The sequence below is a fragment of the Hippocampus comes genome, unplaced genomic scaffold, assembly GCF_001891065.2.
Source record: "Hippocampus comes isolate QL1 unplaced genomic scaffold, H_comes_QL1_v1.1 scaffold322, whole genome shotgun sequence".
NCBI lineage: Eukaryota > Metazoa > Chordata > Actinopteri > Syngnathiformes > Syngnathidae > Hippocampus > Hippocampus comes.
This window is the reverse complement of record NW_017805137.1, coordinates 405273-432942: the sequence shown is the minus strand read 5'-3', so window position 1 is coordinate 432942 and position 27670 is coordinate 405273. Positions and strand designations below refer to the sequence as shown.

General features: G+C 43.8%; 1 protein-coding gene across 2 annotated transcripts; it reads right to left on the bottom strand.

The window, feature by feature from the left end:
- Positions 1 to 2611: 2611 nt before the first annotated feature.
- LOC109514243 (retinal-specific ATP-binding cassette transporter-like) lies at positions 2612 to 27312 on the bottom strand. Of its 2 annotated transcripts, XM_019867169.1 has the most exons (50): positions 27210 to 27312; positions 26516 to 26609; positions 25635 to 25776; positions 25349 to 25488; positions 23866 to 23993; positions 23166 to 23363; positions 21672 to 21761; positions 21027 to 21261; positions 20379 to 20518; positions 18540 to 18656; positions 17689 to 17886; positions 16181 to 16386; positions 15922 to 16098; positions 15602 to 15824; positions 14697 to 14918; positions 14413 to 14617; positions 14240 to 14317; positions 14002 to 14151; positions 13573 to 13750; positions 13336 to 13467; positions 12745 to 12884; positions 12522 to 12659; positions 11555 to 11751; positions 11278 to 11380; positions 10969 to 11174; positions 10629 to 10683; positions 10468 to 10548; positions 9906 to 10072; positions 9650 to 9774; positions 9385 to 9483; positions 8983 to 9172; positions 8809 to 8903; positions 8691 to 8723; positions 8397 to 8502; positions 8180 to 8254; positions 7938 to 8107; positions 7668 to 7845; positions 7463 to 7578; positions 7013 to 7160; positions 6565 to 6688; positions 6321 to 6450; positions 6049 to 6169; positions 5846 to 5908; positions 5657 to 5763; positions 5368 to 5509; positions 4777 to 4911; positions 4581 to 4684; positions 4417 to 4509; positions 3911 to 4160; positions 2612 to 3428 (listed from the first exon to the last, which is right to left on the bottom strand). In XM_019867169.1, the coding sequence occupies exons 1-50, from the start codon at positions 27273 to 27275 to the stop codon at positions 3309 to 3311; spliced, it is 6930 nt and encodes a 2309-aa protein (XP_019722728.1). In that variant the 5' UTR covers positions 27276 to 27312; the 3' UTR covers positions 2612 to 3308. The 2 variants fall into 2 exon arrangements, with proteins under 2 accessions (XP_019722728.1, XP_019722727.1); XM_019867168.1 differs by lacking the exon at positions 27210 to 27312 and having other exon boundaries at positions 26516 to 26623.
- Between the last annotated feature and the right edge of the window lie 358 nt (positions 27313 to 27670).

Sequence of the window (27670 nt, the reverse complement as noted above, 5' to 3'; positions counted from 1 at the left end):
CACACACACACACACACACACACACATACTCCTAGCAGCCTCAGGCAATGTTGCAGGGATCTCTAACTGTCAAACCTATTTTTAACGGATGCTAGTCCCTCAAGATGAACGCCGTTAGCATTCTATACAATGTTTCTGACTGTGCACGACTATTAATGCCAGTACGTTCATAACATTCTGAAATCATGAGCTCCAATGGTATCAAAGTCGGTAGTGCACGTCGACTTTTTTGGGACAGTGTGATGAAATTCCCGGCAATGAAAAGGAAAGTTTTAAGCAAGATCTTACGCTGCAGTAGACAGTTTTTTAACATGTTTTTAATGAAGACACTGAATGAAGGGAACTCATTGAAATGAGAGATCCGAGTAAAGCCAAGTTGCAAAATACCAAAAGTTAGATGGTGAAACATTGCAGCAAATGACATCAGTGAAGCTCCATGAAATGCCTAAAAAGTGTTTCGGCTAAAATCGGACCACCTTATTTCATCAAAAAGAGGCTTACTTGAAATCCTCAACACGTAAATAAAACAAAAAAAATGGAGTCCCCTGACTCAAGAATGCCTGGTCCTCTACAGCTGGACTCTCTTTGAGGATTCAGTACTTGCACTAAAATCTTGATCGTAAAGTAGCAGTACTGTAGCTGGAATTTCCCATTTTTCTCCAAGCAGCAGCGGCTCTTTGAGTTCACGTTATAGACTAAAATTGAACAATTAATAATACAATTCAGCCTTGAGACTTTTAATGTCTGAGCTGAACAGAAAGAAAGTTCACGTTATAGACTAAAATTGAACAATTAATAAAAAATTCAGCCTTGAGACTTTTAATGTCTGAGTTGAACAGAAAGAAAGAAAAAAACACATTCTGAGAAATGCTGAAGTTTAACTTGAAATGATGTCTCCTCATTCTTCTTTAACAGCCTTCCTTTCAGCAGACTTTGAACTCGTCTTTGGAGAATTATTCGTGACTTTTTTTAGGACGACTTTGCCCTTTTCCTTCATCCTTTTTCAAAGTCATTCCAGGCTGAAAATGTCTTAGAGGTTCTTATCATCCGAGCTAAGTCCAATACTTCACATGTTCTTCACCCAATACGTGGCACCACATGCATTTCCTTCTTTTCTTTCCCTGCGCTTCGAAAAATCATAAAAGAGCAGCTTTCACATTTCCCAAAGTTTGTCCTATTGCTGTTCTTCCTCCACCTCCTCTGACATTTACAACACGTGGTAGTTGCCCGAAAGGTCATTTCCATTTCCTCCTTTTGACTTGCAGCCTCTTCTTCACTCATTTCCTCTCAATTCTGTTAACGAAGTAATCACAGCAGGACCTCATCCAAATTGGGTTTACGATTTTATTCCTCCCTAAATCGCCACGATAGACTGTGAAATGTTTTCTTGGACATTGAACAGGTATCAGCGTGCTCATAACTGAAGTCCTCACGAGGGACGCGGGCGTGCTGGAGGTTACCCCACATATCTTTGGGCCGTAGGCGGGGTGCGCCCTGAACTGGTTGCTAGCCAATCGGCAGTGCTTCAGGCATTCCTCTCTGGAGTTTGAATAGTTGAATGAAGTATGAACATTTCTTGCTTGAAGTCAGCCCTCATAGGCTTCCAGTAACCAGAACACCTCGTCCTTTCGCCCACATTTTTTGGAGCTGAGTAAATTCCCTTCTGTTCCTTTTTATATTTCATCCAATTGTCTCTGCGATGCTAATTTGTCTGTTTCGAGAGAGGATGGTTTATCCGAATTGTCCTTTTACAGGATTTAATTAGTGATGTTGTTCAACAGCACTGGGATATGATGAGATTTTTTATTGTACTTCATTATGCTACAGATTGACTTTATCTGTTTTGGTTGTACACATCAAGAAGGGGCACATAATAAAAAACAGATTGATGTGTGCCCATACAGGAAAATTGCATTTGTGCACAAATTAATTCAAGCAATATAATGCTCTATTAATTATTTAACAACCTTGAAGCAAATGCAGGGGTGTGGGGGCGATGTGCTAAAGTGTATAACAAAATGCACCTTACAGAATGAATAATGTATTCTATTCAAATGTGCAGTATACTGTATACTGTCGCTCAAAGAGCCACGTGGTCACCAACTGCATCATGATAGCCAATACGAGAGCTGTATCAAATACATCGCAGGTAAAACGTGTTCAGTTTGATTGACATTATCAGAGACGCATCACAATCATTGTGTAGTTTGCTGTGGGGGAGAACTGGATTGCCTCACGAGGGCAAATGCTGTAGTCGTTGTGTTCATATTGATGGTGGGAAAGGAAAAAAAAATCATGCACACGCTCTCACGGGAGTGTTCGGAATCATCTGCAATGTCCTAGTGGAACTTTAATCCACTCCAACGTGACCAAGAGGCAGCAGCACTCCTCTCCAGCAGAGAGCAGTATTATTCCATATGGAGGAGACGGAAGCGTGAGACGTTGGAAAGCAGTTCTGCACAAGTACAGTATTTGGAGCACTCTAACAATGACTTATATATTCAAACAAATATAGTGTTGCCTATAAACTAGGTTTTAAAATTATGGATGTTATGCTGTATTAGAAGGTTTTTTTTTTCTTTAAGGGGTAATGAACAGTATCATACAAATGTTTTGAGGAAAATATCTTTATTCATCTTTGCAAAAAGCTGCATAAGTCTTTCTCTTAGTGACTGCTTACCAATGTCACGCGAATGATAAAGCGCAAAAAAATATGTAATGAAATAAAGAACTGAAATTGAATCATGAGAGCCTGATGTAATTACCTCATGCTGAGAAGCACTGATTAGCAGCAAGATTATTGACACACTTAGTTTCTGCGTGAGAAAAAACATCTATTAACGCTGCATAAATAAAATGCAAACATTTCCTATGACTCTGTGAGTGCTTATTCCAAGAAGGCAAAACAAAAATAAAAATAGAAAACAGGCATATCATCGGAAGTTGATAAACAGTACTGTATACACAGGAGCAATGCAGCCTTGAAAAAGCTTCCACTCAGTGACATGTCATTACTCAGTCCATGTCATTGTCCTGAATCTAGAGCTATTTTTAGCTCGCAAGGCCTAAAGGTGAGCAAAAGAGCGTCTAATCGTAGGCACATCAATGCTGCCCTCTGCACTTAATTGCAAGACCAAGTTTACAAAATTAACAGTTCAGTCAATCCCAGCAAAAGTGAGCTATAACGGTTGAAATGCAACCCCGAAAGAAGACAACATCCTGAGACTCTGCCGAAAAAACTTGGCATTTTTCAAATCACCAGAGCAAAGGTCGTTCACTATGGCAGAAAATAACAGACCAATGAACATTTATTTCCTCAATCTCTTAATTGGGGTGCCATGATCACCTCGCTGGGCCCCAGCAGCTTTTGGATGCAACACAATTGCATCATCCTCTCTCGACTGCTGCTTGGCAAAATTCACAAACACCTAGAAAGAAACACAGACTTGTGTTTGATTGAAAAAAAAAAATACATGTAAATGTGTTACAAAAACCCATTCAAAACGGAAAATCGGTTTTGAATTGACGCACCGAATCGAATCACTACATGATCAAATTGTAAAACATTTACACTCTTGAATCGTATCACACCCTATGTCTCGAGATACGGATCAAATTGTCTTTCATGAGCGATGTCTACCTGAGATACAAATCCGTTAGACGTCGCGGATGATTTTACGTTTCTTTGAATTGAATGAACTTGGATAGATTGGGTTTGGCACATGAATAAACATGACAAAAGCTACAACCGTACCATATCAAAACGAATCGTAATCCCACTGACACCCTTGAGTATCGTATCATACCTCGAGAATAATATCGAATCGTCTTTTGTGGGGCGACACTCCCACAACACACATATATACATTTATAAATATATATTTGTTTTTATTTTCCAACCGTGTTTTACCTGATCGAGAGTTGTCTGTGACACCGAGTAGTCCTCGATGTTGAGCTTGTCTTTGTTAGCAAGGACCATCTGAAAGATCCTTGCCAGGGAGGAGGAGGCGATCTTGTACTGCAGGGTGTTGTAGTGTTTTTCTCTCTGGATGCAGCCAGGGAAGGTGCTCTCCATGAAGGCTTCGGCCGGGTTCAGATCCGGTGCACCGCCTCCCTTGGGGGCCCTGATCTTCATGGTCACCACATATCCATCGCCAAATCTGTGTTTTTAACATTCAGGCAAATCAAGTCATTCAAAGATAGCTGACTGAAAGCTAACTGACATGATTCAATATGTGCGGACTGCTTGCATAATCCAGTGACAATAGAAGAACAGTCTCAGGTTGTATTGTAACATTATCAGATGGTACTATTTAGCTTCATGAGGGCCAAACTAATATTCATGATGTTTACAACAGTTAAAAAAAATGTAACAACAATGCTAATACTAATTATATATTTTTTAAAAAGACCTACTTGTATTTGAGCTGTTGAATGGTTCCTAGACATTTAAAAGATCCATTAACCATGATGGCCAAACGTGTGCACAAGGCCTCGCATTCCTCCATGCTGCGATGGGACAACAACCATGAAGAAATCCGTGCACACCAAAGTTGATCAATACACACATTGGCGTTTACCTGTGCGAGGTGAGAACAACAGCTCGTCTGTCCCGGATCACACTGACGATGGAGCTCCAGAGGAAGCGTCTGGAGAGTGGGTCCATCCCAGTGGTGGGCTCGTCCTTGTGGTGCATGAAGGAACGCACACAATCACCAAACAATACAGCCAAGTTTGCTCAAGTATGTCGGACGGCCATGTTGTTTTGGGGCTCACCAGCAACACCAGGGCAGGGCAACCAATCATGGCGATGGCTGTGGATAGTTTCCTACGATTCCCTCCGCTGTAGGTTCCGGCACTTTGGCCCGCATACTCGGACAGGCCCAGTTGTTGAATGGCCCACTCAGCAATCTATACAATCAGACTTCAATCATTCAAGATGAACGGGCAATGTGAGTAATGACTGTTTTACATCACAGGGCACATGATGTAAAAGTGTAAAAGTGCTTTTATTGTTTTGATGGTCACTGACTTTTTTTTCTCCACATGCTGCTCTCTTGACATATTAGAGAGATTAGATGGATTACAGTGAACTTTGCTGTTTTGGTGCCAAAGCCATGTCTAAAGTAAAATGCTGCTAAGCTACTATGTTGATGTGAGAGGAATAGCTTCATTTAGTCATGCTAGAAAAAGGGGGCTTCGCCGCAATCTTGTGGCATGTGTATGCAATTAAAATCATTTTTGGGTGGATGTCAGTCACTTTCCCCCCATCCTGAAGACCGTAACTTCCTTATATGCCTCCTTTAAATGATGAACCGTAGTTTAATAGTTTTGCATGTAGGTTTTAAGTCCAGCAACACCTCTCACCCTACTGATCTCAGCTTCTGGTACCCCGCGGAGGCGAGCATAAAGATGAAGGTGTTCCCTTCCTGTGAGAAGTTCATCGATGGCGTCAAACTGTGGGCAGTATCCCATGTTCTGGTGGACATCCAGTATGTTGGTCAAAATGCTGACGGGCAAAAGAGAAAAAAGAAATAAATAAGACACTCACACAAAGTTATCGATGTTTCGGTCAAATGGAGACCTAAGAGTGGAACCGAAGAGCAAAAAAATAAATAAATATTCAGCTCTTATGATATGTATGTACACAACAAACCTGTGACCAGCGATTGAGGCATCTCCTGTGGTGACATCAATGTCTCCAGTCAACATCTTAAATGTGGTGGTCTTCCCGGCGCCATTCACCCCCAGGAGACCAAAACACTGGCAATCAAGAGAAATAAAACACATGACATGGTGTGCATTGATTCTTTCTTTTTTTCATTGTGTCATTGACGATACAAACCTCTCCTGGTGACACGCCGATACAGATCTGATCCACCGCGGGCGTAATGGTTCCTGTGTATATCTAGTTTGGAGCAAAAAAGAGCAAAAATATGTTTTCATATTACTACAGTGTGAAGAAAAAATGAATAAATTAGCAAAAGAGTGAGCAAGAGATGAGAAACGGAGCTAATTAACTCTAAAAAAAAAATGAAATGATCTCACCTTAGAAAGGTTGCGTACGTGTAGAATGTCATTCGTTTGCCTGCTTTTATAGATTCTCTCCCTTTCCTCAGCCACATCCAAGTCTTCATCCTGAATGGGAGGCTTTGGGCCATCTGGTATCCTGCCAATGCATAATGTAGACAAAACTCAGTGAGACTATATGACAACTATGACGGCGTGTCGTGTTCAGAGGCCGTGGGACGGCGCCTGGCTTTTCTTAGAAAACCAGAAAAAAACATGTTTAATATTCGTTTGGCGTCCTTTAATCTTACCAGTGATCAAGGAAGAAGCGATACTGACAGAGAATGTTCAAGGTGAAATAGACGAATCCCTCAACTGCCATGCAGACTAAGTTCTTCCCAATGAAGTCCCAGTCATAGGGGTCTGGGCTATGATCCTCACCTAAGGACATATTGCAGGTCAGCGCCACTCGAAACCGGGTGGTCGTTAGCCATGCACAGGAAAGACTACAGGGTGGGGTGGGGGTGGAGGGTTGCATGTGGAATCAATCATTACCAAAACGAGTAAAGATATCAGTCACGGCCTGGTTGATGGCCATGTCTATGAGGCCTCTGCCCAGGCAGTAATGAGGAAAGATGAGCAGCACGCTCTTCAACAGCTGGTTGAACTTGTACAAAGCCTTGACAACAACCCAACACACGTTAAAGTGACAGAACGTAGAGAAGACAGATTTCACAGAACTTAGCTTGTTGATTCTTACCGTGGTGCCTTCAAAAAGGTCCAGGATGAAGGTGATGGCACTGCTGTTGATGCCTATGAAGAGGTTGATACATGACAAGGACACATAGGCCGTGCTGGGGACGCTGAACATGTAGGACATTGGGTACATCATGGGGGTGACAGACCAGCTGAGAAAAACAGAGAAAATACATTTGAAACACACGTTAAAGTGACAGAACGTAGAGAAGACAGATTTCACAGAACTTAGCTTGTTGATTCTTACCGTGGTGCCTTCAAAAAGGTCCAGGATGAAGGTGATGGCACTGCTGTTGATGCCTATGAAGAGGTTGATACATGACAAGGACACATAGGCCGTGCTGGGGACGCTGAACATGTAGGACATTGGGTACATCATGGGGGTGACAGACCAGCTGAGAAAAACAGAGAAAATACATTTGAATTCAAATTCAATTACACAATCATCATTTTTTTTTTTTTTTTTTAAGTGCACGGATTAAGCAAGTAATTACAGAGGGATCTAATACACTCGATTTAACAATCTGACAGACAACAATGGCCGGTTTGGACACTGAACCTGTTAAAGATGAATTAATTTAACTACGTCCATGTTTGTTTATTTTTAACAGCGGCGGCGTTGACCTGCGCTGCATCCTCGTCTTCCTGTCTCAAGTAGTAAACTTTACTTTTCATCCAAACAACAAATCACACATACCCATATAACATAAGTAGTGCAACGAGTGGCTGCAGATTGCTTGGTGAGGTGTAGCACTTCTTATCAAAAAAGATGAAAATTTGCACCACCATCAGAGCACTGACAGAGTAATTCACCTGTAAACACACAGACGATACATTTACGGTTTATTTCGTGACCGTATAAGGACAACCGTCTTGATGCGTGATCACTTTCTAATCGGTACCATGTCCCAGAGAAAGTTGGCCATCCAGTAGATGAGCGGGCTGACACCACTGACGAACTGGAGATGTTTGGCCTGGGTAACCCTTTCCTGGATGAGATAGAGGACAAAACTAGCTGGAACAAAAGACATGGCGAAGATGACACAGATGGCTACCACTGCATCCACCGACGTGTTCAAGCTAGGCAAAAATAGAAACATAAAAGAAAGAAAAGACGGCAAAACATCAAAACTCACACATTCTTGGGTACCGGATGCAAAGTGCCCACTTACACCGTGATTTCAGATAGCTGCTCTTTGGTGAGGTTGAGAGGGTGGTTGATGGCCGTGATTCCATATTGATCCAGTTTGGCTCCTTTTGGCAGGTTTGCGCGCAGGATAGCGTTGTTGGCCACGTTCATGAAGGACACCATGGCGTGCCAGCCCTTGTTGTTGTACCACACCTGTGCAAGGATTGACTCCAGCTCCAGAAGACATACAGCAAAACCACGAGAAATATCACGCCGATGACTTGCCTTCACATTGTCCCGCGTCTCCATGTACCTGAGGAACGTGCCTATTTCCCTCAGAGTTTGTTTACAGTGGTCACCCTGCAAAAATAACAATCAAATACAAATAAAGCTGAATCATCAGCATCGTTCCATTTGTGTATATTTGATACGTGGGTGTGTTTAGAATCTAGGCGATACACCATATGATTTAATACATAATCAGACTATTTCAAGACATCACCCCAGTAATATTGAGCATTTGTCCCAGTTGAGCGGCTGAATCCTGGATGTCCTTTGGCTGGAGCTCTAAAACGGGAAGCTGCCCTCCGACGGATATTCCTCCATATCTGGAAACCACAGAGAGAATGCTCAGCTTCACCGTCACTTCAGCCTGCTTGCAGATCCAAATTGCATTGAACACTCTACACCGGGAGAGGGCGAATTCTACCATTGCCCCTAATGCAAAGTGAAACATGGTACAGTACTCAAAGTAACCTTGTTTTATTTAAATGTCAACATATACAAAGTCTATTACCTTTGTTCGTTCACCCAATATTTGCTCTTTAAACTGAAAAGAAAAAAAAATGACATGCAGATTCTTAAATCTCAGTTCAGGATTTTCCAAAGTAGTGATAGACATTTTGGGTAAACACCTAGTCCTGATGAGACCGGGGTACGTTTTCACCAGGTAGTCTGAGATGTTCCTACCGGTTAGATCCAAGAGAACATCTCCTGTTGACTGAATTCTCTGATGCACAAAGACAGAATGACACGTCAAGCGAAAGCTTCCGGACCAACGACTATTCTGAGCTCTCTGTGACGCCGACCTGTGGGGGCGGAAGACCTCCAGCGCCTTCAGGGCATGTGGGCAGCATGGTGAGTTTCTTGTCGGTGCTGCACTGGCAGTCTGGAGACGGTCTGACGGATTTCCGCTCTGGGTCAGCCAGCCTCTCGATCGCTGAGGGGTTAACCGGGAGCATCTCCCACTCGGTGGTGATGTTGTTACATGGGAAATCTCTAGCGGGGACACAAATTGACCCATGTGGTTAAACAAAAGAGCAAAGAGCCTGACGTTTATAAGATCAAGTGGGATTTATAGACGGAATTAATTAAGTTTTTGTTGTCGTGTCACCACCGAGGCAGGCGGGGGGGGGGCTATTAAGTCACAATGGTCCTCCAAAGGTCTTTAAATATCATGCGGCCACAATAAAAGTGTGACATTTACTTACTCGAGCGGCTCATCCGCCATGCAGCGTGTCCCAAAGCCCGGCCTGTCCAGCAACACTTCACCCAAATTTCTCATCTGAGCATCCAAAGGACGTTCATTACTACAGTGGACAAAGTGAAAACATGACCAAAAGGATTTACCATTGGAGATGCTCGGATTTAAAAATGTAACTGAAATAGCGTGCTTTTAAATTCATTGATGATGAGTCCTATGAGCTTTTGACCAAACCATGACTTTGTTCCCTGTCCGACAAGCATTGGTCTCACCTGAAGAAAGTGTACTGTCGGCCATATATCCAAGGACTTAGAGTCACACTTGGATACTCCCCAAATGGTGGAACAATCAGCGTGAATGTCAGTGCCAGGAAAACAAAACTGGCGGGTAAAACAATCTGACAGACAGAGAGAATTCAAACTCACTCAAAACCGCATGCTCTTTACAGACGACTTCACTTCTGAACTGCTATTCTGTATTAAATGCAAAATACAAATGGGGAAGCTGGATGGAATGCAGCGACGTTACCTGAGCAAAAAAGTCTTTGCAGGAGCGGGTGGTGTGGTGCAACCTCTTAATCAGCAGCGCACAGAACTGCTTAATGGCCAGACACAGACCTTTGACCTGATACGACCCGCGACCCGCGTTGCCTTCAGGACCATCACATGGGCCGGTGTCCAAAGGGTCTTCTGAGTCTGGAACGTAGCGCCAAGGTCAGGTAACACATCTGCACATGTTGCATTTATGATGGACTACAGCAGGCTCGTCGGCAAGCAGCGGAGGTTTGGTGACTTTTGCTCAATCGGGGAGCTAAATGCATTGTGCAATGCATGTTGACCAGCGTTGCACTGACAGGAGTGCGAAAGCCTAACCTGCAGCAGGCTCAGCACACGTACCCGAGGTAACACTTTTAAAAAGAAACGCAGTGTATGCAGCACAATGTTTTCCCTGTTGCATGCATTCATTTGCAGCTAATACATTAGCACAACAAGGCTAACAGTCCTCTTTTGTATGACGTGCGAGTTTGCGCTTCTTCCCGAAAGCAGCCGCGGCATCTCTTCAGAAGCTGGAAGCCAAATTCTACTGTCACCTTCAGGTGGCTCCATAGCAATCGCCACTCTGTTGAATCCACAGAGGCTAGCTCGAGAAATCTGCTGCACTGATTTAGTGTCTGAGAGAGGCACACAACGAGTTATAAAGGGGAAAGGGATTGAAATATTAGGATGTGGATAGAAGAAAACAATGCCTTACCTTGAATGCATTTCGTGTTGCTTGCATATCCATCAGCAGTGACTTTTAAGAAAATCTACAAAAAAAAAAAACAAACATCAAATATATTCTGAATGCACAAGATAGATAGAACCATTTAATGTTTTTGGGCAATGACATAACATTCTTCCTTCATTGTATTTCTGTCCCAGCTGAAAAAATTCCACAGACACTAGCATGTCAACAATGCTTTCCTTGAAACATTTACGCAATCATATTTTTCATACATATCAACCCGAGTGTGAAGGCATGCGCATTCGTCCCCAAGAGCACGACACAATCAAGATAGCCTCATGAAGCCTGGCGGAAACCTGTGATGTACCTCTTCCAACGACGCGTCGGACACGCCAAAGCTGCTGAGGCCGATGTCCTCCAGGGTTTCCTCCAGCTCCCTGAAGAGGCTGGCGTAGGCCCTCGGTTGGAAGTCATGAGCGGGAAGCAGATAGGTCATCTCTTGGCCAATGGCCTCAATCAGATGAGCCTGAGGCACATGATGATGCACCAGGGCCGTGATGCGGTCGATGTTACCTGGAAATGCAAAATATCTGGGTGTGTTGTTGTAGTTCTATGGATGTATTGAAGGGAACGTGTTACCGGTATGACTGCTGTCTGAGTTTAAAGCAGACTTTACCGTCCATTTGTCTGTGTGGAGCCAGACCGTCTTCTTGATTTACTTTAAACTTCAGGCACTTGGAGCACTTACAGGAACAGTTTTTGGTACAGACATCACCATCCTACAGGAGAAGGTGGAAGAAGAGATAGGATGGTTTGGATGGAAAAAAAACTGGCATTATTCTCCAAGTCTAATCCGCTTAAAATAAACATACAGTCATCCTACAGGAGAAGGTGGAAGAAGAGATAGGATTGTTTGGATGGAAAAAAAATTGGCATTATTAAAATAATCATACAGTTTCCGATTCGCCCGTCTTCGAAGCGCCGTATTTCATTCTTCGCACAAGAGTGAGGTAGAAGCCGGCACCAAAGCAATTCTTGAGAAAGATTGGGGAGCCGCAGCAGTAGAGACGCCCCTGGGAGATGATAGCGACCCTGTCACTCAGCAGGTCGGCCTCATCCATGTGGTGGGTGGACATGATCACTGTACAACCTGAAAAAAAGGGCAGAGTAGGGGAAAGGACAACGGGTTAAGGTATGGACATTTGTGAATGAATGTAGTGCATCGAGCTGCTGTCAGTTAGAAAAAGTGGTCATGGTAGTGGAGTTTTCTGAAGCGCATCATACACGTCAGCAATACTGTATAATTTGAACCAAATATGGTATTTGTGACTCGTTTTTAGTCGTTTCTCTCTTTTTTATTTTTATATGAAACATATTGACCATGAAAAATAAAATAAAATAAATATATACTTTAGTTTTGGTGCAGCCTAACAAAATCCATAAATGAATTTTTCGTCTTAACTTCAGCAAAGTTCTAATTCACACATCCAACCATTTAAAATGGTTGGATGTGTGAATTAGTCTCTGGGTGACACTGGTAGGGGAAAGGACAACGGGTTAAGGTATGGACATTGTGGACAATCATTGACTGTTGGACACATGAAACATATTGACCATGAAAAAGAAAATAAACATATAATTTAGTTTTGGTGCAGCTTAACAAAATCCATAAATGAGTTTTTCGTCTTAACTTCAAAAGCACATTTATAATGCTTGGATGTGTGAATCAGTCTCTGGGTGATCCAATGAGTGGAATAAGATACAGTCAACGGGTGTCAGATGTTGCTGTATGCAAAATTTATTTAATTTTGGGCGGCAGGTATGAGTGCAAAACGACCCAGTCAACGGGTGTCAGATGTTGCTGTATGTAAATTAACTCTCCCAACTTAACCAATTTTGGACGGCAGGGACCACGGTTACCTGCACGGTATTTGAGCAACAGATCCCATATTGAGCGTCTGGAGTAAGGATCCACCCCGGAAGTGGGTTCATCCAGGATCACCACCTTTGCGCCACCAACAAATGCCAATGCCACAGACAGTTTCCTCTGCATGCCGCCTGAATGAAAACATCGTCATATTGGCAGGACGTGTATACATTGCATACTCAGGCCGATGAACGTAGTTCAAGTATCTGAACCGACCTGACAAATTTTGGGTCAGTTCATCTCTCTTGTGTGGAAGGCCGAGATCCTGGAGCATATTCTCTACCTCCTCCTCAGCCTCGGCTATTGGGCGGCCTTTCAGCAGTGAGTGGAACAGGATATGCTCGGCAACAGTCATACTGTTGCGTCACAGCAGGCAAACACAGATATTGCAATGTTAAATCATGCTGAGCTGTATTTTGGGGCAAATAAAGTCACAAATATAGTTTAAAAACTGGAGAAATTAAGTTGATACACACATTTTTATTTCATTTGGTCACATGTCAAATTAAGATCCCGGGAGGCAGGTTTGGCCTGCCAAACATAATTCTTCTTTCTTTCTTTCTTTCTTTATTTATTTTTTTAAGATGAACTAAGGCCAATAAAGTGTGTTTAATTCACGTTTAATGCTAACTTAACAGAAATTATGTGCAAAAGACTGCCAATTTTCTTCAGTTTATGCAGATATGAAAAGCATTTTTATACATGGACATGATTTTCACAGTCACAATGGCCCTCTGAGGGAAACCAGAACAACAAGGTAGCCCGCGATGAAAACGACACCCCCGAATTAGGTGGCAAATGACATACTACTGAAAAAGAGTGTTGTGCTGTGGGCACATTCCCAGAGACAGACGAATGGTGTCCATGTCCGTGCGGATGTCTTTGCCGTAAATGGAAGCAGTGCCTGAGGTGGGAGGGAACATACCAGTTAAGATGGACCTAGAAGATAGAGGACAAAAAAAAAGAAGGCGTTGGGCGATGAAATATGATCCCCAGCCCACGTGTTGATTTTGGATGCATAATATATCTCGGCGCGACACATACATAGTGGTAGTCTTGCCAGCCCCATTGTGCCCAAGAAAGGCAGTGATCTGGTTCTCGTAGAAGCTCAAGCTGAGGCCGTTCACGGCAGGCTTGGAGCGACTGCCAAACACTTTGACCAGGTTCTGGATACAAACGCCTCTCACCAGGTCAGCTGGTTCTGCCTCAAAGAATGCCTCCCCTAAAAGGTGTTGACAGTGGCAACAATGCTATAACAGTATAACAACACCGAGAGGAGGGAAAAGGTAGAATACTAACGCGAGAAATGTCAGATTCGTACAGATTTTGCCATGGACAAATACAAAGGAGAACGAAATGATCTTAAATTATTTTTTTATATTCGGGATATGATATATGAGAAGCACGTCTGCACACATTTTAGGTCATCTAGTTGAACGGCATGTAAGTCAAAGAACCAAATTGATCCGGTACCATTTGCCTCCTGGTTCTGATCTCGCTGGTCTCTGTGTTCACATGCGTTAGTTTCTTCGACAGTCTTCGGTTTCTCCTGGTTTCGCTGCTCCTCTTTATCCTTGAATGCTTGGTTATCAAAACCTTGTTTCGGCAGCTCAGGTTTATTGTCTAAAAAAAACATAATGAGACGTATGTATGTATTGTTGTTTATATACATGGATAGGGAAAGTGGAAATGCTTGAATGAAAACGCTGACCTGAAACTGGAGTGACTGTGTTGAGCCAATAACATGGCATGAAGGGGAAGTAAAATGGGCGGCCAATTCCATATTGGCCTGTCTCGCATAACAAAGAGAGCAAGAATACATTTCATGTTCACACTGGTTATTTTTTTTCTATATAAAAATAAATGTTTGTCGATCAAACAGACCGGGGAAAATGTTGTCCAGGTACCAGGCAAGTACAGCATAAAGCAAGGTGTCCAGGCCCATCATGCAGATGGAGGTGAGGAATGAGAACTCATCCCCCTCCAGAGGACTAGTCTGAATGTTGTCCCACTGCAGACCCTGACCTTGCTCCTCATACCGGGATAGATACTCTGTCCCAAAACCAAAGGCAACTTGGGACATCAGACTCTGAGGGACAAGATCAGTGTATCAACATCACCCTTTTAAATATCCGGTGAATTCAAAGGTGTTCAGCAGTTCCACCTACCACCAGGATCTTCATGTCTTTGGTGATGCGATCTTGCCAAGCGAAGCAGAAGAGGTGAGGCAGGTAGAGGGCAAAATAAATGATTCCGCAGCAGGCTGCCGCCAGGTTGGCCTGGTTGAAGAAGACGCTGAGGAGAAAGCATTGCATGATGGTGGCCGTGGTGAAGGTGAGCAGAAAGAGAAAGAGGATGAGGGGGTTGCTGTAGTTGAGTACCCTTCCTCCCTGCAAGCCAGAGTCATAAACAAGCAAGGGATGTTAATCGCATCTGTATTTCGCAATGTCGTGGACACAGCACCTTTTGTATGTAAGGTGTCGCTTAACCTGATCTCGAAAAGTGACGTCACATTCCTCAGATAAGAAAAAATGTCATCGATAAACATAATATCCCAAGAGGCATCTTCCACTTGTAAATCTACCATGAATGGTGGATTGAACTTCAGGTTGCATGACAAAAGTCAGCTTCAATCAAACTGTTAACAGTTTTTGGAATGAAACGTGAGGAAAAATAACAACTCTGGCCCAGGCTAAGATTTCAAGTAGTGCAAAAATTGGAGTGAAAAAAAAAAATACTGTACATTGTTTTTCAGAATATTGCCACTAGGGGGCACTACAGCACACAATGTGTTAACTTGGTTAACCAGAATGACGTCCAGTTTTAATCATTGGCCATTCTTGCAAACCGTCAGAGTCGACATTATTCCCATGATGTCATGGACTTTGCTGTCATTTTGTTAATGATTTCTACATTATGTCCACAATCACTGTGCCACTCTGTGAGTCATTAAGGAGGGCACGAGAGGCGAAGGTTATCGTAGCCATCATTTGTCGTGAAATCCATGGCAGTTAACACGATGACACAACGTTATTAAGCCTAAACACAAACTTGGGAGACTGAGCTTCCGCACCATGATGATGACTGTAAGGAGAGCAGTGCTGGTACCCATCACGAGGAAGCTGTCAATAAACCAAGTGGACCAGATGACGCTGTTGGAGACCCCCATCACCTTGAGGGTCTCCTTGAGACGAAGCTCCTTTTCCAGAACAATACTTTTAACAATCATGGACACAGAGTAGACCCAGGCCAGAACCATGAAAATTGGAAAGCAGCGGTTCAGGGTCAGCATAAACCTGGACAGATGAGCAATTCAAGACAAAACGACCACAAAAATTTGAGTGGTGTTGCCGTTTGTGTTTTGTTGCGATGCGTGTGTGCGCGTCTACTAACAGATCATCCACATAACAAGGGTAGGGCATCTGTTGCAGGTAAACGCCCAATGGCCACTCTTTCCCCGTCTGAGTGCGAATGATCCCCTGTTCTATTATGTCCTGAAGGTAAGCGAACCCTCCCCAAACATAACGCAGGTCATCCATAGGATCTGCTCTGGGGCCCGGATCCCAATACCTGAAAGAAATACGTTATTATTCTCGAAATCGATACATAAAAGAAAAGGATTGTCACACTTCCCGATGACCTTCACGCTAACCTGTCTTTGACTTTATTGGTGCGCTCCACAGCATCGATATCCATCCGGATCTTGAACTTCACATGAGGTGGGACTTTGGCGGTCCAAGACTGCATGTTCACAAAGATGAGACCCGCCCAAAACTTGCCATTCTTCAATAAGTCCAAGGCCCGATAAGTTAAGGTGTCCTCGTTGGGCAGGGCCACAAATTTATCCAGGATCACACACTGCAGAGGAGGGGATGAGATGGAAGACAAAACATAGAATTGAATGTGAGTCAAGCATGAAGGATTGGTTGTCTATATGTGCCCTATGATTGATTGGTGGCCAGTCCCCAGGGTGCAGTCTGCCTCTCGCCCAAAAGTCATCTCACCCGCAACCCTAATCAGACTGGGATCAAAAATGGACAAAAGAATGTTCGAAAACAACACACGTTTCATACAATTAAAAAAAAAAAAAAAAGCACTTGCTATCTTGACCCATAAAAGGGTCCCACTTAGATATCGTGCAAACAGGCCAAAACTTCCAAAACACAAAAGACACACCCGTGCGATTTGCTCTCAACTAAAGACACACTGTCAATTGACAAAGTTCCAAGTAATTCCGGCTGCAAACGCCGTCCTTAATCTGCCGGCGTATCCTCCACATCCACACTATCGGCCCAGTGTGCGGCATGATTCGCATGCATGCCAGCGCCGCGCAAACAGCCAACCACTCGGCCTTCAAACGTACAGCCATTGTCGGCGCTCCATAAAAGATGGCGGGTGAAGTGACAGCTGTGTCTAATCAGCCTGAGGCGTTCCCACTCTCGCTGTCACACTCAAGTGCTGTAAGCTTTAAGTCGGACAAAAACAAAGAGCGCTTGCCGTCCACCCAACAGTGCTTCCCGTGTCACCCCGGAGTGGGACAGACCCCCTCATCCCAGTCGGCCCCTTTAGGGGAGGGGGGAAAGGACCGATTTGGACTTTGTTTTAAATATATTGGCCCACTTAGCTATGGAGGACCCTCACCATTGAAGGTCTGTGAGGCTTTGTTTGATTTTTTTTGAAAGGCTTCCACTCCATCAGCAGTCAACAGAAGCGAGCCGACAGCTCGTCTGTTCCTCTGGCTCTCGTCCCACCTGGGGGTTGCCAAGTTTTGTCGATGGAGGACAAATTGCCAAATGAAAAGACAACTTAGCCAAATGCTCGCACCGTGTCAAAGATGGAGCACAACAGTGGTCTTTCAAGCAGGCTAATGAAATCAACAAGTGACGGGGGCTGTTTTCACTTGGATTATTACATGAATGGGCCATTCCAAGAATGTGACAGGTCAGGTGAATTGTTGCGTCAACAGTTCAAATAGGTGGGTGGCGACCACAACAAATGATCCTGACACCGTATTTTCATTTGGAAACCCGGCTTAACCCACGCATCCCCTTAAGTTCTCAAATGTAGCAGGGTTTTTTTTGTATCTGCAGGAAGGCTGAAATCACAAATGCAACAAAAGTTTCTAGGCTACAGTAGAAAAATATTTCAGACTCCACTCACATCTCCATATTGGTTGAGCATGCGAATGACACGGTCAGTGAGGTTGAAAACATCCCGCCAGTCAAAATCAGGCATGCTGTCAAGCCTCTCCTGTGGCGGACCGTTGTGCAGGAAGTTGAGGATGTGCTTGGTGGAGAACGGAGCCTCCTCAAGACTGCGGTCAATGAAATCCATAACGGAAGGATTTCGGAACGTGTCCTGGAACATAATAGGAAAGCTTACAATTGAAGGATTACACGTCCTCAACACCTAACAGTTTTTTTTTGTTTTTTTTTTGACTCCAGGACTACTTTACTATCATTTTCTATATTACTTGTAATTAGGGTTATGGGCGAGCTGATTGTGCACGGGACATTTTTCTATTCAAACAAATAAAATAATAATAATGATAATACAATACATACACAAATTGAAAAAAAAAAACCAAAAAAGTGCAAATGTCACACAACATTTACATAATGTTGATTAATTGTGCATTGTGTAGGGTTATGGGCGAGCTGATTGTGCACGGGACATTATTCTATTCAAACAAATAAAATAAATAATAATGATCATACAATACATATACAAATTGAAAAAAAAAAAGTGCAAATGTCACGCAACATTTACATAATGTTGATTAATTGTGCATTGTACCTTTTTCAACAACTAAATGACATGAAATGGAAAAAGTCCGAAATTTTGTAATCACTAATCAGCTATTTTCGCTAAAACGTGTTTTGAGTTGTCAGACAGGAATGCTCGACACACCAACAAAAACCACCTGATTATTTTGGTCATGGCTGGCACAGGATGCCAGGCGAGTGTTACGCAAGCTTTTGGATTGCCACGATGGTGTACCGTCGCCATACCCGTATCATTTTGACTTGCACTCCATCTTGGAAGAAAGCCCAGAGCTGCGGCGCCACCTCCTCCCAGGCCTTCCCCATCGTCTTCAGCCTTTGCAGTTCTTCAAATGTACTGTTGGCCTACAAGAGAGCGCAAGTACATACAGAAGGCATTTAACAATTGGTGCGCTTATGCAAATATATCCATACGTGTGTGAAACACCGCCAATCGTGCACGCTATCCTCTTAATCCTCTGCTACATGACTTTCCCACACCAAACTCTCTCCCCAAACAGGCTTTGCAAAGACAACACACACGCTCTCACACAAAGAATTTCTGTAAGCCATGCGCTTCAGATAACCAGCGAGTGTGCGACAAACACAGCCCGTGCCAAAATGTCAAATATTTACCGCAAGCTTATCGTTAAAATCCTGAATATGTGTCACTACAGTGCTTTGTGTGCGCGCGTGTGAACAGCAAACGCCGCTTGCTATTTTAGCATTCACTCATGTGCAGTGGGGGGTGAACGTGCTCAAGAGTACACCCAATTAAACGCCTTCCTCTTCTGTGTGTCTGATTTTGGGCGACAATAGGGACAATGGGGCCAGGGTGACAATGGAGGCCGTTGGTCCAATGCTTTCACCCAGACGAGTGAATCTTAGTCAGGTTCCCACATTCCCGCGGTAGTTTCAAGCAGCAGATACACAAGCAGCGAATGGAGTGGAGGGGTTCCCTGAGGTCACTCCTTGCCACGATTAACAACTAATACGGCTCCTTACATACTTGCATCGAGTTGCAGTGACTCTAATTCCGCAACCAAGTGTGGCCTTACTGCATGTTCACATGGTCCGCCTTTGAAACAAATACGTATTTGCGTTTACGTTAGAGTGTGTTCATTAAACACATGAAGTGTTTGGCATCACACAGCTCAGTGCCGTTGTTCCCAGCAAAGGCTTGAGTAAACATTGCTATTCAGCACATCCTGTCCAGTAGGTACCTATACTGCACAGTTATGCCATTGCCAACCTTTATGAAGCTTGATATTGAGGCAAATGAGTGCGCTTTGGCTGACGGCCACTGATATAATCCGACTCAAAGTAAATTCCTCTCTTATACCATTTACGTAAGAGGAAACCATTCATCGGGTGTACTTGGGAAGATGTTGCATAACAGTATGGATGTGGATTTGTATTGCCACAATTGAAATGGTCCTTTGTATTATTTTGTTCCAGTGTGTTTTTCCTCCTGAATCTGTGAGGACAAAAATAGTACAATCCCTTTGACCCTGCTAAGGGACCATATTTGGATACGTTGATTCAAATACTGCGACTATAGAAAGTGATCAAACCCCTTTTAAAAAGTGTCATCAAGATTTAATTAGGACTATTGACTGCATTTCCTTGATTGATGATAGTGAAAGTAATGGTCTTGGTTAGATTTCAAAAAATACATTTTGATACGTGACTGAAAGGCTGGCATGTGCGATCGCATGTTTTTTTTTTTTTGTAAAGGACTGACACAACACGAGAAAAGCCATGGCGCCAGTAGACTGTGTGACAGTCATCGGCGGCCGATCGGCTTGTGTTCCTCCATTGCAACCAAACCATCCATGACCACTGCCACCCCCTGAGGGGCTTTGACCAACAAGTATCTACATCTCGATACAAAGGCTGGGGACAAAACATGAGGAAAGCTGATCCCCTTTTGACAGGGGGGGGAAAGGCATTGTTCCCTGAAAATCAAAGAAGTTAGTCAAGTAGTGCATGGGCGGGCGGAGGGTGTGGGGTTGGGGGATCTTTTATCTTGAATGCTTCCGTCATATGCCTGCATTAGTATACAGGCAACACTAAACAGCTACTTACATTTCTTATGATCATTCTGACAGCAGGTGAGTCCGGGGCGTAGAGGATCTTTCCCATCAACATGGGCTTAAGGGAGTTCCATACGATCCTGGTGGCAGGGTCGGATTCCAACTCTCTCATTATAGCGTTGCAGAAAGGAGCTGGGGAGGCAAAAGTGTGCATTATATGGACCGTGCATTCCGAAGTGATGATCAAACCGGCTCACTTTTCATGCTGTGCAAGAATTCGTTCCTCGAAATAAGAGGATGCAAATAACGGGAACTCGAAATATATCTTAGACAACCACATTGCTTCCCACCAAGCATCCTGACGTTGTTTATGATATTGTACCTTGAGGGCTGCCATGAAGGCTAAAAGGTGCACAATACCTGCACTAGTTCAAATGAAACTCTTTAGTGTCTTTTGTGGAGAACAGTTAATTAATCTGTGATGGCGGGATGGTAGTTAGCAAGTCTTCCCCGCAGACAGGAAGCCCTGACGAAAGAATCTTGACTTTGGCCTTCTTCCGTAAGTTTTATCCTCAAATATTGTCAAGAAATCAAAATGTGAATTTATAAGTCCATATAAAATCGCCCAAAAGGGGTGATACATTTTAAAAGTATTGATGGCATTCCTTCAAAAACGGCACGTTTGACATGTTCTACTCACTGGTGCCGTTGTCGTAAGTGTGCTGACTCTGCCTTCTGCCACTGCTGATGCCAAGAAAAGCTTTGTAGTTGTTGTCCTCGTACCAGTTAAAGGAAGCCACTCTTGAGAAAGCCCCCTCAGTGTAGCCGCACACGAGGCTGGAAGCGGCGGCCATCACCCGCCTGAAGGACGGATCGCTCTGGAAGAGAGGAGCCAGGACCTGGATGAGCTCCCGTGTGCTGCTTCTCCGAAATAACTGGAAGGAGGTTCGGAAAAAAAAGGGAATGGTCAGAGCGGCATGTCCCGGAATGTGGAATTTTATTTTGTTATAATATACACATTTTCATACAAAAAAGGCACAAGTGGAACATCTCCAAACCGTTTTTCTACACTGTAAAGTGAATCAAATAAACTACAGTACCTTGTATTTTATATGAATGATAATAGTCATCATCATCATAGTCACGAATACTAAAAGTACTCGTATTCGGAGTACAGGTACAGTATTCACCTTCCTTATATTCACTTTGACCTCTCAGCCCCCCCACCCCCTCCCTCACCCACACAAACTGAGGCAAACGGAAGCAAGCCTTTCCTGTCTCACTCAAAATAGAAAACTGAACTTTTTGAATGGAGCTGAACGGAATTGCGCGAGTGCAGCGTTACCTCTCGCAGTTTGTCCGAGGCGGCGGACAGCACCTGGACCCAAAAGTGAATGTCGATGCCTTCCGAGTTACTGTCCAAAACGCGAGGAAGCTTGAGGAAGGGACAGAAAGAAAATGACATGGGTACACATAATAACGTGTATCCTCCTTAGCTTTTGATAGGGCAGATATAGAAACCATATCTCCTGACTAAAAGATCAGTTGACACGCACCTCATTTGAAAGAATTGAAGCATTTTGATGAGTGTTATTTCTTGTTATTTGGAGTGGTAGGAATAACATGGGAATTCAGAATGGTTATAAATACAAGTTTGAAAAAAAAAGGGCCGGAACGAACTGATGTTTGCTGTCTGTTCAGTGGTTTGCTTTGATTGGAATTTTTTTTTTTTACCCCAAATCAGAATTCCCAATTGAGAAATGTGGTTAATCTCCAACGGACATTCGTAATGATTGTCACATTCATGAATCAAAAAGTTCTTTGACGAATGAAAAGGTCACAAAAGTAGCTCGTAATAACTCAGCGCGTTTTATTCCAAAAAGCGGACCCGGGAGGATCCGTTTTGGCTCCAGACCTCAAGTTTGGGAACGACATGCTTGAGATCTTGCATACAATAGGCTAAAGGTACAGGAAGCAGGACGAGGCCGAGACAAAGACCAGTGGAGACATCCTTCCTTGTGACATATCTCTCGAGCTCAACGTGTGTGCATGCGCATATGCGGAAGTCAAGGCAAAAAAAAAAGTCGTGAACGGAATGTGATGTAACTCAAGTGTGGACGAATGAAGAGGAAGCCAGTCGCCCTCCGTCTGCAGCTTTTGTTTCCGAGCCATGGCCTTTAATCATTAAGGGAGTGTTTCAGCTCAGCTAATTACTGAAGGAGGGCGAGTCTGACAGCTCTGCTAATGCCGTTTCACAGGTTTTGAACACATGCCGAAGTATCTGAAGTATGTTAGCCCTGCAACAACTCACTTTTGATCTTGTGTTTCACGGCCAGCTTCAAGGGTGGTAAGTTGTCAGGAAAAAGATGGCAATGTGTCACCTCAACTACAGTAGTCATCAGCCGACAAATAATTTGACGGTGAACTTTGAACTTTGAATTTGGTGGTAAGTTGTCAGGAAAAAGATGGCAATGTGTCACCTCAACTACAGTAGTCATCAGCCGACAAATATTTTACAGTGAACATCAGCTAAACATTGATCCCGAGAGGAGAAATTCAACAATGCATTTTGCTCACACGCTTGGATTTCTGTGTGTTCCTGCAAACAACTGCGACAACGTGGCAGTACTTGAATCTCAGTCACCAATCTGGGAGTGCGACTGGATGCCGATGTAAAACTCCGTGCTCAGATGAGGTCAGGTGTCAAGTCAAGGGATTTTTTTTTTTCCCACACCGCGTTTGTATTGCATCCCATCTCATTGTGCAGGAGTGCCTAATGAAGTGGCCGGAGGGTAAAAACAAAACCCCAAAAATAAATACAGTTAAAATCTGCACTGACCACTCGGAAGAGCTTGAAAAAGTCAACGTTGGCATAGAACTTGTCCTCGATGATCTGCAGCCGCTGCGCGCTGAGGACACACATGGCGTTGCGGACAGCGAGAAGCCCCCTGCGGGTGGGGAAAATGAGGAATCGCTCCAAGAGGTTCAAGCTGCAGGCGACGTCCTTTAAATGCATGTTTGGAACCCCAAAGGCAAACTGGGGAAAGGGCACAGGATGGGAAATGAAAAACAAACACCCAAAAAATTCTTAATTGTGATTAATTGTGTAAGTGCTCAAAAAACATAACATAAAAATACACATTTTCCCATGAGCTCAACTCAGAGATTGAAGTCATTTTATCTGTACGCAAAAGGCCTCTTTCTCTCAAATAATTGGAATTACAATTTCTTTTGTGGATCGAGTGGCCCATTGCCGTCTTTGCAAACACTCACACATAAAAATGGAATGTTTTCTTCCACATTGCATTTTGGGAGACGGCCAAATTTAAACATGAACAGAGTCACCTGTATTCCAATCTTAATTTGGAGTTCCCATGCCCATTTTGAACCCAATCGTGTCACGTCTGCATTTTGGGAGACGGCCAAATTTAAACATGAACACAGTCACCTGTATTCCAATCTTAACTCGGTATTGAATTTGGAGTTCCAATGCCCATTTTGAACCCAATCGTGTTCACGTAATGATCATGTGTAATAACCTGTTCGGGCCTGACTTGGGCAGTGACAAGTTGATTGACCACAGATTCGGTGAGCGGAACGTCTCTCAGAAGGAATGATGTCAGCGTCTCGTCATCCTTAAGGATTGCCTCCACCTGCACTCCTCGTCCTGCAAGGAAGGGGACAAATGTGTTTGCGTTTGTTGACCACTGAGTGCTTACTCGGCTTGAAAATTCTCATGAAAGACCCTCCCATGTGATGCTCCAAGGCCCGTCCAATCTTCAATCTATTCCCACATTGAACCAAGTGCTGTACGCCCTCAATCCAAGTTCAAACCGAGATTAACCTGTTGGGGGAAGAAGCTGCGTTCACGGGGACGGCCGTGGCTCAGGAGGTAAGAGCGGGCCGTCCACCTAATCTCACATTTGGCCCTTTGATCAACATCTCTTGCAGCGTTTCGCACCCTTACACACAAACCAGTAAACCTGGGAGTGGCCCTGATGGCATTAAAAAAGTGCTTTATTATGAAAGCGCGATATAAATAAAGTTGAGTATATCCACACGAACATAACTTGCTTCCTGGTATGATCTAATGTTCTCTCCTGTGGGGCTCATGGGAGCCGAACCGCTGGTGAAATGCGGCCTCGTCTTTTCTGTGAGGCCCGTTGAATGTTACGCCATGAGAGTGGAGTGACATAACCGATGCGAGAGGGAAAGCCCTTCGTCTCTTCCCAATCCCATCGTTAAGATTTGTACTAAAAATACACGCGGCGTCATGTATCGTGTCCATGTTTATCCAAAAACGGTATCGTTGGCAGGGTGCCCCGTGAGATGGGAACTGTGGTTTTCTTGTGCCTCATGAGAAAAACTGGTCGAGGCACGTGAAGCGCTTTCCCACCAAATAAACACTGTGCCGCCAGTGAAAGTAAGCTGCTTACAATACGCATCTCTCTTGAAGCCATCTGATGTAAGCCTTTTACGGCGCAAAAGATTCACAAAAGTTCTGGTGGTTAGAAAAAGTGACAGTGAACTATTAAAGGAGTAGGAGCGCAACCAAAAGTCAGGTGCACGAACTTCAAGACCTAATATCCATCTTTTTATACACACTTAGTTGTCATTTCTTTACTTCACTTGCACACACAAACAGTGCATCATATTAATTTTTTTTTTTGGCGGGGGGTAGGGGTGTACCTATAAGGTTAGGTGACTAAATGCTGCAAATGTTATTGTAAAATCCATGTCATATAAATAATACTTTGTTTGTAATGGGCTGTCCTTACATTGAGCAGGTGAAGCTAACATTCTGCCAAGGTGTGCGTTTTCAAACACAGTTCAGTTGACAGCAACTTTAAAAATACACCGACAGGTAACTTGTGTGACGTAACTATTCATTCTCAGCATCTCAAGACAGATTGCCATTTTAGATATTGTCATCCTGATTGGAAGATTTTGTGAGGTGACTTGTACACATCAAAACCAGAGCGACCTCGCTCACTTTTCATCGAATGGGTTTGAAGAACTGACCTGAGACTTTATCGGGACGGCTACGTAACGTGTGCATGAAGTTGGTCATGGCTCTCACTTCAGACCAAAGACGTCCCACGGGTAGAAGCTTTGGATCACTGAAAAGAAGCTCCTGGGCATCCGAGTAGAAGCGGGCCAATCTGCAAAACAAGTTTCCCTCACATATTTCTTTCATTTATATTAATGCATGGATTTTTCTTTCTTTTTTTTTAATATAAAAACACAACTGATGGTTTGTTTGAGGATTGGCTCCCAAGTGCAGCACACACATCAGGATAAAGCTCACATTGAGTTGTTGTAGTTGGACACCAAGCCAGGTGATTCACCACGAGTGGGGTACTGGAAACACGGGTTGTTGGCATTACAGAAGATTCCCTGGATCCACGGTAAGATCCCCGCAGACGGCATGGCCTTGTTGGGGAAGTGGCCTGAGGAAGACCGGATAGTATCATAACATAGGGTGCCAGGAAAAAGTATTTGCCACCTTCCTGATTTTTGGGCTCCTTTGCCTATTTATCACACACACAAAGGTTTCAGTTCATCCAGGTTCTTTTGCGACTTCCTGGATAAGTCGTCCTCGCACTCTTGGAGTATACTTAGCTGGTCGACCACTCCTGGGAATGTTTGCCACTGTTCCCAGTTTGATCCTTTGTGGATAATGGCTTTGACGGGGGTTCGCTGGAGCCGCCTGAGTCTTGGAAATGGCTTTGTAACCTTTTCCAGACTTTGGATCGTGGCATGTGTTTCTCGAGCTCTCGTAGCCGACTTCGCTTTGTCTGCCAGATCCTATTAAAATGATTTTTTGATTCAACAAATGTGGTGCGAAGGTGTAGCCTCTGAAATTGCGCTCAGCTTTGCCAAAACCCTCGTTTGTCACAATTACTTTGTGATTTAACAAGGAGGGGCACTTTTCTCGTATGGACAGGTTGTTCTAGATTTTTTTTTTTTTTTTGTGCCTTAATAAATTAAATTGGCATTTAGAATCTGCGTTTTGTATTTCCTTGGGTAATCTCTGTGTGGGGAACTGAAACTTTTGCATGTGATAAATATGCAAAGAACACAGAAATTACAAAGTGGGCGATTACTTTTTAACAGCACCGTACGTGCAAGACAGAACGCTTCGCAGAGCACGGCGTTGAAGTGCAAAACCTCTGCAAATAAACTTACATTCATGCTGACGGTAGAGTGGATTCACTCTTCGAAGCCACACCAGCCCCATGAACAAAATAATTGGCCACATGATTTCCATGAGGAAGCGCACCTGGTTGAAAAGTTCAAGCGGGAAAAAGAAAATAGCATTGATTGCTTGGTCTGGAAATTTTCTCACTGGGTGAGAAATGGGACAAAACGGCAATGATGAGGCATTTTCCGTTGGCGGGGAGCACTTTCCAATCATCCAAAACGATTGTTGACATCATTCCTGTACTAATTGCAGCCGCAAGAGAGCATATCATAATTCCGCCGTTGCGGCAGCCACTTTAATTGACGCCCCGATTGTTTGCTCGGTCTCACATGCTTGAGCAAAACACCACACCCCAAATAAAGACCTTTGAAAAAAAACATCAAGTGCCCATTCTGACATTTTTAGGCTATACAGTATATTGCATTGTACAGTTTGATGTTTGCACATTTTATTTTGCTTTTCCTCTGCTGTCTGATGCTAGGTCGGTACTGCAAATGAGAATCTAACCATGAATCTAGTTGATCAAATGTTATTCCACCAATGTGTATCGTGCATAACTGAAGGATCTTATGACTCAGACAAAACCCTTAAGAGTCGCTTATATCAGCAAAGCATGAAGGCTCCCAGCATGCTAAGCGATTAAAGGCAGTGTGCAAATGATAGATGAAAGGAATTTACCCTCTGCCTCCTGCGGACGGTCCAGTTCTTCCACAGCAGGAGTTTGACCTGCGTTCCTGCCCCCATGACTCCTCCGTTTCACCCCCGGAAAGAGGCTCGGGCAAATGCACACAGGCCTGCAGCATCCAGTCAAACGTACGCCATTGAACCGCACATATCATCAAATACAAAAAATATCAAACTGACACTCCATCTATTGACATCAAGAGTTAATGATCCCCAAGCACTTATGGCGAGTGGGCCAGTTGCATAAATCATCGAACTTGGTTCTCAGCGCTGCCACTGAATGGCCACACTTCATGTCAAGTACATCAAACCACACCGCCATGTAACACTAAAATAATCATGGGGACATCAAATTCAAACACCTACCTCAGCCGAACACTTGCCCCGGTGATTGATATCTCATGAATACCGCAGAACACCACATATTCCACCGGAGGGGCTGCGGGATTGCTCAC

Coding starts and splice junctions, on each gene's coding strand:
- LOC109514243 (XM_019867169.1), bottom strand. CDS start 27,275: ATGGGGGCAGGAACGCAGGTCAAACTCCTGCTGTGGAAGAACTGGACC. Junction 18,657..20,378: donor TCAGAATGATCATAAGAAAT/GTAAGTAGCTGT, acceptor GCTCTCTTGTAG/GCCAACAGTACATTTGAAGA. Junction 9,484..9,649: donor CGACAGTACACTTTCTTCAG/GTGAGACCAATG, acceptor TGTCCACTGTAG/TAATGAACGTCCTTTGGATG.